The 13,712-nt window shown below is 42.8% G+C and overlaps 1 protein-coding gene across 3 annotated transcripts in view; it reads left to right on the top strand.

Annotated features, from left to right (window-relative positions):
* The window catches only part of Fam170b (family with sequence similarity 170 member B), a 71,581-nt gene that overhangs the window by 45,849 nt on the left and 12,020 nt on the right, over window positions 1-13,712 (top strand). Inside the window, exon 1 of one of the 3 annotated variants that reach the window (XM_074079402.1) lies at window positions 3,545-3,675. The exons of the other annotated variants lie outside the window; for them this stretch is intronic. Within the exon in view, the coding sequence (XP_073935503.1) occupies window positions 3,621-3,675 (55 nt within the window). The 5' untranslated portion in view covers window positions 3,545-3,620. Of the gene's footprint in view, window positions 1-3,544; window positions 3,676-13,712 lie in introns of those variants that run through there. 3 annotated transcript variants of the gene reach the window in all.

Genomic DNA, 13,712 nt, shown 5'->3' with positions numbered 1-13,712 from the left:
CCAACGATTTTTGCTAGTTGAGATAAGGATAGCTATACAGGGAGTTGACTTGCATTGCTTTCCTGTACACGTGTGTTACCTTCTAAGTTAATTCTTCTCAAACTAACCTTTTCTCTAGTTCCTGAAAACCTTCTCCTGTTGGCCTCTATTGTTTTAAAGTATCTGCTTTTAGTTTCTCTGCATTGAGGGCAACAAATGCTATCTAGGTTTTTGGGTGTCTTACCTATCCTCATACCTCCCTGTGTGCTCTAGCTTTATCGTGTGATCAGAGGAAAATGGACTCTTATTCACTGCTAGTGATAATATAAATTAGCACAGCCACTAGGGACTTCAGTATGGAGGTTCCTCAAAAAAATTAAAAAGGACTCCTATATAATTTAGTCATGCCATTTCTGGATATATACCTAAAAGAATGAAAGTCAGTTTTTCACAGACATACTGGATACCTAGCCAAATTATAGAATCAATGGGTGAATGGATAAAGAAAATGTGGTATATATACAAAATGGAGTTTGGCTCAGTCATTAAGAAGAATGAATTATGTTGATTACTGGGAAACATATGAAACTGGAGATCATAATATTGAATGAAATAAGTCAATCCCATCAAGACAAGTATTGCATGCTTTCTCCCATTTGTGAAACTCAGAGGGAAAACAAAAACAAGGTTATGAAAATAGTGGGGGAACTACTGGGTAGTGAAAGGGAAAGGGGAGAGTGGAGAAGTGAATAAGATCAAAATATGCTATATGCATTTATGTAAATGTGGTAATGAAACTCCATATTATGTAGAATTGATATATCCCAAAGAAAGCCCTTAAATTCTCAGCTGACTGTAAACTGGGCCTGCATAGGTGAAATGCTCAGGGTCTCATTGGAAACAGTAGCTGGAAGGCTAAAAAGAGCTGAGAAGAGATTTCAGCAGCTGCCCTGCAATTGACAGAGTTTGGGGTCCAAATTCTGACAAGTTAGAGGGATTTGGTACAATAGTTAATTGTATGGGCCAACGTTGATGGACTCCAGTGTGCCTAGTGCCCCAATATTTGGTTCACGTTATTATGGATGGTCCATGAGGGTGTTAGGGCATGAGATTTACACTTAAATTGATGGACTTTGAGTAAAGCCTATTCCGTTCCTCAATGTTGGTAGGTCTCATTCAATCAGTTGAACACCTGGATAGAGCAAAAGACTGATCTCCCCTGAGCTTCAGTAGATGACTTCAGACTCAAACTGCAACATCAGTTCCCCCTGAGTCTCTAGCTGCCAACCTGTCCTGCAGAGTTAGTATGTGTTAGCCTCCAAACTGGTTTATAAACCAATTCTTTTAAATAAATATCTTTAGGCATATACTCCCCCTTGGTTCTGTTTCTTCGGAGAGCCCTAATACACTTGGTAAGCATAAGTGGCTTCCAATTAAAACCAGGAGTAGGGGTTGTGCCCCAGGACTAGAGACACTATTGAAATAGACTAACAAAGCCTAAAACCAGAATTCTATACAATCAGAGTAGTTTTCTAATAATTTAACTTGGTAGACTAAGGACTTATACCTTGATTTTAATTTATAAAGATCACTGGGTGACAACACAGATTGCTCAGTGTAATTGAAAGAAGAAGTTATTAAATTCTTCTTTATTAAATGAGAGATGTGGACACTCATGTCACACAGGGTCACAGGATGGAAGCACTAGGTTTGGTCAGGAGGCAGAAGAAGTGAGGGGACACATGGCCAAGTCTTTATTGTACTTTCTGTGGGAAAGGCAAGGCAGGACAGGTGGAGCAGTTTAGGATTGACTTGATTGAATAATATTGACTTGGTTTGTGAGAGTTAGATCAACGAGGTGGCTGGGTGACTCGGGATTGGTTAAGAGGTTTGTAATATGATTGTCAGGTACCCATGAAAGTTAGAGGACAGAGGAGGTATGCACAACTTTGACTATTAGTTTTGACCCTGAATTTAATGAATGAAAAAATAGACTATGAAAACACAGAACAACTAAAAAATCAACGCTCTACAGAGGAACATAACAGAATCCAGAGTTTCTGGAGCAATACCAGACATTCAAAGAGACTGAAAATGTGATTCTTGATGAGAGAAAACAGACAATTGTATTGATCTTATAATAATTCAGATGTTGAAATTAGCAGTCAAGGACTTTAAAAATTGTTACTATATATTTTTCCAAGTTAAGTGAACAAAATGGAAGAGAGAAGAATCCTTATTAGGCAAATGGAAATTCTATAAAAGAGTTTTGTGGAATTTCTGCAATTGAAAAATGGCCTGCTTAACCAACTTGCTCTTTCCACTGCTTAGAAATTTCTTTCCCTAGTTTCTCAGATGGCTGATCATTTCCTTTCTCTACCCAGCACTGTGTCCCTACATCATCCTACAGAAAGGCCTCCCATAGGCATTCATACATTTTCCATCTGGCCACATCTCACCACTGACATGTTCCATACTGTTTCTTATATCCATCAGTTATTAATCACATGTAGGAAAGCCAGCTTCTTGAGGACAAGGGTTTTGTCTGTCTTGCTCACTGTTGTATCCCACGACCCAGGATAGTGCTGGCTAGAAATGTACTTAGTAAACATTATTGCAATGAACCACGGAATAAATTCCAGTTGTATAAGCAAGTAAAAGGAATTATTATTACATAGAAATAAATATAAAAATCTAGATCAAATTAAATAAATTATTTTCCCCAAAATTTAAATGACTATACTTGGCTCAAGAAGAAGCTGGAAAATTAATAGGGTAATTACGGCAGGGCAGGGGACATTGAAAATAAAATTGTGCTGGTTGCTGCTTCACTCTTTGTCACTGAGTCTCCACCAACTCTTCACACTAACATGTGGGTATTCTTTCCCACATTCACAAATGCTTTTTGCCTTTTAAATATTTTGTCATTTTCTTTTAATTGAAATCATTTCCAATGTTGAACTTGGTTTTTAATGTTACTGCAAACCACATCCAGTGAAAATTCTTGCAACTATTCTTTTGGCAAACATGAGAATTTCTCTGGGAGAAGACAGAATTTTTATTTCTAAAGCCACAGCTCACATGTGGCATGGCTGTGTGGAAAGGCCAAGCAGCTATTCGTGGTGAGCCTAGTCTCTAAAGCCTCCCACTCCCTAATGTTGGTGCAGAAGCATGTACTCTATGGTCTCTTTGAATTTGGCTCCCTTGATGGCACCCATTTCTTCGTTCTTTTTGGAAGCAGTTAACTTGAAGATGGATTTTATTCGTACTAGTTAGGTGAGCAGATAGGGAATGGCTTCAGAACAGGAATCTCTAGGCACAATGGCCAGGTACCAAGTCCAGAATTACCCTGCTCTTTCTGGTGCCAATGGATCTGCAAAAGCCCAACACTAAAAGAGCGATCAGAGTTGTAGAGAACCAAACATATGGAGGCTTCTAAACCTCTGATTTATGGGAGCACCTCCCCTGGCAGAGAGGCCTGACTATTTTCCCAGAGAAGGGGGCAGGCAAAAGAGCCAGATGGTAGGGAAGGAATCAGCTCTCAGAGTGTTTTTACAAGTTCCAAGGAAGTGAAACTTCTTAGAGAAGAAATTATGATGTACAGATGATTTCTTTGGAAGTTTTCCAATGTAAAGTCCTCCATGTCCCTTCAAGGAAAACTGGATGCCAGCCAGGATAACAATGATGTGATCTCAGGTAAACTAAAATCATCCCATTTTCAGTGACTTTTTGGTGACATTTCCATGTATGTATGTATTATAACCTGAATTGGCTTATCCCCTCTACTTTCTCCTTTCTACCTCATCCCCTTCTTATGGTTATTTCAACAGGTTTAAATATTCTATATTAGTTTTTGTATAGAAAGTACATCAACCATATTCATTTTCTTAACTTCCTTTTTTTACCCTTCCTCTGCCATTAGTGACCTCCCCTTTAGTGTGACCTGTTTTTCATAATATTGCTTGTATTTGTATTGGGCCTATATTTCACAATGAGAGAAACATGTGGTATTTGGCTTCAGTGATTTTCTAAATGTGCGTGGTAATGCCACTTGAATGCTTCAGTAATGTCTCACTGAGGACAAGGGGAGAGAGTAAAGGGGAAAGGAAGAAAAAGCATAATCTGAGCATGGTAACAGGAGGTGACTTTGACACCTGGCACCTGTAGAGGGCTGGTCACATTCTCAGACAGTACCTGGTGCTGAAGGGAGCACCTCAGGCACCTCCACATTCTAAGTGGAAGCCTTTGTCCTTTAAAAGTAATGGAAGAAAAGCAGCAAAAGGTCGTATTTGAGTCCAGCCAATTGAGAAAACATGTAAGGCTACTGTGACTATAAGCTTCATCTATTGCCCATTGATCAGTGAGGCATTTTATCTCCCTAAGGGAAACATCTCTTCAATTAACAGGAATTTATTATATGTGTTTTGCATTTGCCTTGCACAATTTTAAATAAACATTGCAAAGCTACTCCATCCTTTACAAAATAGACGTAAAGATTCTCGACTTACTTGAAGTTATGTTCCAATAAACTATTGTAAATTGAAAATATCATTAAGTCAAAGATGCATTTAAAACACCTAATATTCCTACTGTCATGGTTTAGTAACACAGTACACTGGAGAGGATTAATGTTCCTCTGGTGATTATGGTTCACTGGGAGCTGTGACTTGCTGCCTTGCCTGTTCAGCATCATGAGAGGGTGGTACTGCCCTCACTAGCCTGGTAAAAGATCAGCATTCAAGGGCTGGTGGTGAAACTTAGCGGTAGAGCACTTGACTAGCATGGGCAAGGCCCTGGGTTCAACGGGCAGCATTACAAAGAAAACACAAGTCAGCATTCAATGATTTCCACTGAATGGTTATTATGTTTTCACCGTTGTAAAGTCAAACCATCTTAATTTGGGTGTTGATAATGCCAAGCTGGGCCTCCCACTAGCTTTTTAAGAGCCTCTCTGCTCAGAGGAGATAGTGGCAGGTGGGAAGGATGTAGGTTGGGGAAGGTGTCCTGAGAAGGAAAGGGCGTGGCAAAGAACTGAGAGGGCTCTGGTGGGCCTGGCAACAATCTGCCTCTCTGTGGTGGGGAAAGCCTGCTCTGGGTAGATGGACACATCTTAGCTCTGATGCCTGCTCTTCAACCCAACAGCTATTTGACCATGGAAAACTTAGACTGGAAAATGGGAAGGTGGGAGAGTGCAGAAGCGAGGAGCAAATGTATCTCCTCCAGGACTGCCATAGGGATGTCATGGCACAGTGCAACTCTGCTCTGTGCTTGCTATGTTGTTGGTGGTAGATGAATGCTGATGCTTATTTGTTCTACTGTTGTGGGTTGAGAAGACAGATCTGGGAGGGCCTTCCTTGAGCAGTGGGAGCAGCCAACTCAGGACATAGGGGCCTGAGCCCATCACACCCAACCTCCCCAGGCAGAGTTGTGTTCCAGGCTACATTCCCAACAATTCCCAAAGCTGGAAGGCTGCCCTGGCCTCCATGAGTCCATGTGGCCAAGACTGCGCCTGGGTGTGCCTCTCTCTGCAGCCCAGCTGGCTTTGATCAAGGTTCTTCCTGAGCCACATTTCACTGTCTTCATTTATCCTTATTAATGTTTCCCAACAAACAAATGTCATGTCTTTCCCAAGTTGCCTCTTTCTCTCCAGTTAAGTTTTAACCCTGTGTGGACAGAGGCAGAATTCTACTCCTCACCCCACCCTGTTTTCTGTATCCAGTGAGCCAAATGCTGACCTCAAACCCACAGGCTGATGTCGATGGATTCTGGGGCTGTGGGCTGAGACGGAGTATCTTAGGGACCAAGTGGCCAGGAGGCCTGAGGCTTTTCGAAACCTTACTTGTGGATCTGTATCTTTTCCCCAGCCTCATTAGCATTTAAATAAAACTAGAAGTAGTTTATTGCTCATTTTCTTACATGTGTTAAATGAAAATTACAAGAAGCCATTGTTTGGACCCTAGGCTCCTGCACCCAGCAGAAAATCAAGAGACTAAAGCATATGTAATCACTGAGGCTAAAATTCTCTGTCAGCAGCCATGTTACTAAGCTGAAAGTAAGTTAGGATCTGACCTTCCAAGCAGAAACAGATAAAAGCCCAAGTTCCCAGCAGGCCAACTTCCATTAAAGATGAAGTTTTCTCCCCCTTAATCCTTATGCAAAAAAAGGAAACCTGAAATAATCAGATGCTGGTCAGTTATTTTCCTACTGCTCTGTCCCTCTGTCCCTGTCCTACAGAGAAAGCAACTTTGAAATGACCAATTTACTTGTGGTACTTTGTTTCTACTTTCAGCCCTCCTTTGTCTATAAAACCAACCTCCTCTGCTCCACTCATTGAACATTTACTGTTACCAAAGGCTATTCCAGGTGTTCCTTGGTTCTTGGGTACAATGCCGAAGATTAGAGACAGAAAAGGAACCAGGAAAATTAGGAAGATAGTAAAGAGTGACTTATTAGCAACACAGAATTACACTTTGACGGGCAAGGTGGGGGAAGCTTCTAGGGCTTGGGGCTTCATCCAATAGGGTGGGGTTACTAGGTGGTGCAGAACCATGGCCCCCCCAATCATGGGCCTCCCCAAATGGTTTTGCCACTGTGCAGAGGCTGCCTGGGTGTGGGAATGTATATGCCTGCACATTTGATCCTCTTTGCATTTCCAGGACTAACCTTAGAGTAAGAAGTGGGCTTCATGAGGATATTAGGGCCCTTATCTTAATCATTGGCCCAGAGAGTAGACCATTTTTAGAATGGTATCTTGTATCCTGGAGCATTTCCTTATGCTTGCTCACATTCACCCAACTGCCTACACTAACATTACTCTGTTTTATGGAATAAGCTGTTGACCAACTCTAAAGCCAATTAAGATCTTCCAACTAAGTTGTAGAAATTTTGTTCTTTGACATACTAGAAAATAAAGATATATGAAAGGGCAGGGAACCCCTTTCCTATACAAAGACATTAGCATGTATAATTACAGACTGTCTGTGTATGCACACATGTATACACACATACAAATGCAGTAGGTTTTACATCATTGGCATTATCTGGTATATGTTTTATTCCTGGCATTGTGAACATATTTTTGAATGCAACTAAATTGCGTTTCATTGTTTACCTGGCCCATAATTTATTTAATCCAGAATTTCTCTAATTCCATCAGGCACCAGCACCGTTCACAGGCAGGGCTTATTTAAACCCAGATGGCTGGGCCCCATCCCAGAGTTTTGCATTCAATAGGTTGGAGTGGAGTCTGAGAATTTGCACTTCTAATAAACTACCAGGTAAGGCTGATGCAACCCAACACATGTAGCCCAAACTCCAGCTCAGCCACTTCGGTTACTTCTGAGCTCATGTATATTGAACATGTGTTAATAGATAGGTAGATAGGTAGAGGTGAGCAGGAAATGCTCAGTTCTACAATATCCCATTCCCCTTCAAGGAGGCAGAATCATAAAACACCAATTGGCCCACACTGTGGACCAATGGTTAAGATAATGGCCACACATCATCGTTAGAGAGCACACTTCCCATATCAAAGTTATGCATGCACCCTGAAAGCATAATGACTGGTGGTGCTAAACCAGAAAGGACAAAGAAGATGAAGTACACAGGTGTCTGCCCTCACTTTCTCAAAAGCCCAGGTGTGACTTTCCACACCGGGGCAGCTACTGCCTAGTTGTCAGGCTAATTCAGGAGGGGTTTCAAAGGAAAGGCCTCAATTTTGCATCACCTAGTAACCCCACTCTATTGTATAATAAAACCCCAGACCCCAACAACTTCAGGGCAATCAGTCCTTACCTGAACTGCCCACCTCACCCCCTGCCATTTAGACAGTCATCTCCCCATCTCTAGGGATTTATCATTACTTCTAATAAAAGCCTCTTTTAAAAATAAATAAATAAAAGACTCTTTCTCTACTGGGCTTCTCTTTGCCAGTTCATTCTCCTCTTTTCCATCACTGGGATGGCGCTCTAGTTTTTGACACTATACCAAAGAACCGAGGATCATCTGGAACACCCCAAGTACCAGTGACACCCGGGCTACTGGAACCTTGGGAATGCTCTTCATTTACTAAAGGGTATCACAGCTTGAAAGTTTCTAGTGACAGAAAATTTATTTTAATATATTTTCACAAGAGAGGATACCGTTTTGGACCTTGTATTGATTTAATTTAAAAAAAAAAAACAGATGCTCTCCAATTTATGATGGCTTGAATGATGACTTTTCTTTTTCCTTTTTCTTTTTTTGTGGTGCTGGGTATTGATGATGTTTGGCTTTCTGATGATATGAAAGTGATACACATTCAATAGAGCAGAATCCATACTTTTCCTGGTCTAATACTACACTGTATGATTGTCTCTTGCAATCCTGCACAGCAGTAGCAAGGATGTTCAGACTTATGGCTAGTCTCAATTTAAAGGGTTTTAATGGGATGTCACCCCATGATAAGCTAGGATTATCTGTGACATGTACTCACTTTGCCTTGCTGATGCAGCTGAGAATTCTAGATTTCCTTCCTGCAGGCTGGGAGACCCAGGAAGCCTCCCTTACCTGTCTGAGCCTCAATTTCTTCATCTATTAAAGGAGGGAAAACATTGCTTTGCTCATCTTCCTAGATTGCTGTGAGAATCCCAACAAGGCCATTTCCAAACTGCAACTTACACAGGTGGAAGGGTTCCCTAAGGGTTAGAGGTGTAGCCCTTATTGCAGAAACTGGTCCAGAAAGGTGTAATTAGTGGATAGGGGGATTGCTTAAGTCTGTGTCTTCAGTCAAAGCTGTTGACTCAAGTCATTGCCTCTGGGAGGCCTCAGTGGCGTTATGGTAAAAATTTGACAACCTGCTCCCTGCTAAGGGAATGGGAAGAAGACCCTGGATTTGGTCTTTGCTGTTGACTGTGGTGCAAATACTCCCACCAATCCCTCTTCCAAGCTGTCACTGTGTCATAGCATGGAGTGAAATAATCAGGAAGTGGAGGGTTTACAGCACTTAATGCTATTTGTTCAGCATCACTTATTGAATCATAAACCTATATTATTTTGATTTTGATAATAGCAGTATTTAATAACTGGCTTATGAAATTTAATGTACCACAAACTGTGAGCTTGTGTTATGTAAACAGCCCATTACATGTTGTATCAAATAAAATAATAAATTTGCTGAATTATCACCATTTATTGTAAATAATTTTAAAGCTACAAACTGAAATTTGAATATGCAAATGCTTATAGTCTCACTTGAAAATTATTCATATATGCTCCCATACAATTTTTATCATAGTGATTTTGACAACTGGATGAATTTGGATGGGTTTTTTTTTTTGAAACAGGGTCTCACTATGTAGTCCAGGCTGATCTCAAACTCAAGATCCTCTTGCCTCAATCTCCTGAGTGCTGGGAATACAGATGTGTACCACTACGCCTGACTGAATTTGGAAGGCTTTTGAGGAGAACTTTTGTTATGGTTTAGATATGGTTTGAGCTTGTTCATCAAAGGTTTATGTGTTGGAAGCATGGTCCCCAATACAACAATATTGAAAAGTGGTAAATCTTTATGAAGTGAGTGTAAAGCTGGGTGTGGTTGTGCATGCTTATAATCTCAGATACTCAGGAGGTGGAGGTAGGAAGATCTCAGTCCAAGGACATCTCAGGCAAAAGTGTTAAACCCTATCTGAAAAAATAAAATAAAAAGGACTGGGAGTGTGGGCTTAAGTTCAAAGAGAGAGAGAGAGAGAGAGAGAGAGAAAGAGAGAGAGAGAGAGAGAGTACAGTGAAGGGTAATTGGGGGCTCCACCCTTGAAAGCATTAATGTACTACTGTTGAGAATAGGTTGTTATAAAGTGAGGCCACCACTCAATGTGCTTGGCCTCTTTTTCAGGCAGCTATTTCTCTTTTACTTCTCTGACAGGCATTTTGTTAGCAACACAAAATGGACTAAGACAGCTGACTTTCCCCTGTGAGGTGAATCAAGGCTGACCTTCATCAACTTTGTCAGGGTTTCTCGCTCCGCCCCATGGTGCAGGCGGCACAGGTGGTTCAAAGGGGAGGCCATTTCTGCCCATGTGCCAGCGCTGTGGGTGTGTGAGAGCACAGCTCTGACCCACTGAAGCACCTCCCTGACCATGAGGTCCTTCTGTGACTATTCTGAGCATCAGGGGCCCTAAGAACCAGACTCTCTAACAAAGCAAAGCTCACAGGCCTGGGTGTGTGTAGAAATGCTAGAAGCTGGCATGGCAGCCAGTGTCCAGCCAGTCTCACTGCTCGGAAGGGGACACAGCAGGGCACACATGGACATGACTGAATCCTGCTTCATGTTCTCCCTCTAAGCCCTATCTCAGGTTCCTTTCTTGGGAACTTTCTTGTGGGCATTCATGTAGCTTGACCCAGTCTTCTCAGAAGTCCCTACCCCACCCTTACTTCATTGCTGGAGGGTGTGGAATCCACTCAGCTGTTGGTTAGTGTGCTGGGGAGGGGACAGAGCTGCTGCCCTTCTCTGGGGCACCTCTCCCATCCATTAAGCAATCATACCATCTCTCTGTAGGGTGGTGTGGAAAGAAGCCAGTCTTACGACTGGTCTTCGAAAGACCAGCAACAAAACATCCACGTCCTGCCTGTGAGCTAAAGGATAATGCACTGTTGGCTTCTGGGGTCCTGGGATCTCACTTTCCAGGCTCTACCCCTGGGCCATGTCACTAGGAGGCTCACTCAGTACAACTTAGCAACTGTGGCCTGAAAACTGTGCTCAGGTGGCCTCTGGCCAACCCATTTTGAACACAGAGAGAGGGAAGACAAAGCCCTTTCCCAGAGCTGCCCGTGTGGCTCTCTAAAAACATGCAAAGGGTATGGTTAGCTGCACGTGAACTCCTGGGTCACGTGCATGGCGCCCAGTGGGATATCCTTCCTCTCTGTTTAGATCACCCTTTCAAGGAAGATACGTTGGAAGGAGCCACTTCTGCATCCAGCACCCTCATTAAACATCACAGCCCCACTGAGCAAGAGGGAGGTGGGCTCTGAGCTGGACATAAGCATGCCTGAGGGCACAGCCCCAGAGGACTGTACCTCCTGCTCCTTGTGGGTGCCCTGAAATTAATGTAGACCCCCCCGCAACTAGTGCTAAGCAAACCATGCAAAAGGAGGGTCCTGTTAATAGTAAGTCTAAGGGGAAACAAAAGCAAATCTCATGTTCACATTTGCTCTTCCTATCACATTTCTATTTCTTCCTACTACATTTCTTGGCGGCTGAGTTTTTCCTCGTGCGGTCTACTGACTCACTTCTTATTTAAATAGTCACAAGAAGAGACAGAAAATGAGCTCAAAAGATACGACTTCTCTACTCAATCCTCAATTTGTCTGATCACTTCTGGAATTTTCTCTGCAGACAGGAATGAGGTCATCCTTAATTCCTTCACTGAAAGAACCGCTCCCATCCCACTCCAGAGCTATCACACCCATACCTGGCCAGCAGCATCTGAGGCAGTTTTCCACTTTCCTCCCTCCCTTGGGTGTTAAATCTGATCCACAGGATCATTTTGGACAGGAGTAGGGTGGTTATCATTGCTAGAGGGAGGGTTCGACCTTCAGCGTGAAGAGAGGGGCTTCACCACTTGATCCATCTTTACACTGTGGTTCAGCCACAGAAATACCACAACCACAGTCCACTCACTGCCTTGGCCAAGCGGACAGGCTATTTCTGGACTCTCATGGGCTCTGGGATGAGTGATCTGATTCTTGTGGTAGCCTATGTTATGGCACAAGCTGATCTCTGGGATTAAACCAAAGGAAAGCAAGCTAGATGTGGTGTCTCTACTTCCTGCTGTGGCTGTGGCTGCCTTGCTTCCTGTTGGTCTTCTTCTCAGCTGAGAAAAACAGGCTGGGAAGAACAAGGTTTGGAAGAAAAGTTAAGCCTGGAAAATACTCTTGGCTTTCTGGATGAGGCTGAGGGCTTGCAGGCAGGCAATGTGTGCAGAGTTGGCCAGGAGTCAGACACATCGCTGAGAAAGTTGCTGTGTTGGTCCTTTGAGGGTTTTGCACTCCACCCCTGCTGGCTGCGGCAGTGAAGCAAGGAGGTTCCTGGCAAGACCAAAGAACCAGCTGGGAAACTGTGGGGGCCAGAGCATAGGGGGAGGGGCAGGAACCCTCTATGGGTGGTCTTAGCGAAATATCTTTTTGGAGCAAGCAAAGAGGCTGGGACAGAGGCCCTTCCAATGGATAGAAGCAGCCCTGAGGTCATGTGAGGGTGGACAATTGCAGGCCTTTGGTGGGGTTTCACTCTAAGCTGCCCCTGGGGAGCAGCCCAGGAGGCCAGCATGGGGGCAGTCTGCCAAAGAAGCTCTACCTTGGGGCTTGATGTGGAGGCCCCCTCCTGCAGTCCTCCCATGCCTCATCTAAACCTCCAGTCCCCCCAAATGCTTAGATTCTGGGTGCAATAAAAGGAACAATGAAAGGTACAATCCAAGAGACTTTGCAAAACATTATTTAAACCAGAAACTGTAAAGCTAAAAACCAAAGCGACAATTTATAAACCTCAAGATCTCGTGGGTATTTCCCATGGGGTCAAGGTTAATAATGCGCAAGTAGCTGGACACACACACTAGCATTGAATAGCTTGGGACATGGGTGATGGTGATAAGAGTCACCCTCCCAAATTGTCCTGGAAAACCATAGTGCTCACCTGGCCCTGAAGTTCCCTGACTGGGCCAAGGAGGTACACAGAGCACAGTACTGTCACATTAAGACATATTTAAACATTGTAGGGAAAAATCAATGTCCAGCAAATTACTATGGCTTTGTAACAAATTGCTCCAAAATTTAGTGTGCTAAAGCACCTTTTACTACGCTCACAGATTCTGAGGATGGGGAATCAGGCAGGGTACAGAGGAGATGGCTTGTCCAGGGTCCCAGCTGGAAGATCTCAAGGCTGAGAATCAGAATCATCTGAATGAGTCTTCACTCACGTACCTAGTGGTTGACTGAGACCCATAGACGCTGCTGCCTAGGACACACTTCTATGTGACCTCTCTCTGTGGTCTGAGCTTCCTCACAACATGGTGGGTGAGTCCAAAGAGTGGAGAGAGAGGCAGGAGGAAGTCTTATCACTTTATATGAGCTAGCATTCTCAGTTGCAAAGCATCACTCCTCTGCATTCTCTTGTTTGAGGCAGTTACAAAATCACCGAGTTCAGGCTGAGGGGCTCCATCACGCTATAAGAGGATGGAATTGGTGTGGCCATCCTTGGATAATTCAATCTCCCACCTCATCTTTCTCCCCTTCTGAGGTCAACACTGCTGCCACTTGAGAGTGATTATTTTCAAATCTTCTATGTGCCTTTATAAACAAACATAGAATTTGATTTGGGACTTTTGTGGGAAAAGACGTATGTTTAATTTTTATGTAAGTAAGGTCATCTATATAATTTCTTGCATTCTGCATTTTCATGTACCATGAATTCATTTATTAGTAAGTATAATTCTTTTCATTAAAGAATAGTATTCCATAGTTCAGTTATGTTGTAAATTATTTAACCATTTCTTTTGATGGATCGAAATTTAGAATATTTCCTACTTTTTCTATTATTTAAAAAAAGCTTCAACAAATACTTCTTTCTGTGCTATTTTATGCATATAGCACAAATGTGATTGTTTCCCAGGAGAGAGAGGGTAGAAAAGCACTTAGAGGAAAAGCATACTACTTATAATTGTAATGGGTACCACCAAATTTCCTTTGAGAAAGGTAAGTTACAC

Source organism: Castor canadensis, chromosome 7 (assembly GCF_047511655.1).
Source record: "Castor canadensis chromosome 7, mCasCan1.hap1v2, whole genome shotgun sequence".
NCBI lineage: Eukaryota > Metazoa > Chordata > Mammalia > Rodentia > Castoridae > Castor > Castor canadensis.
Note: the sequence above shows the minus strand (reverse complement) of the source record. Positions and strands in the feature narration are given on the sequence as shown.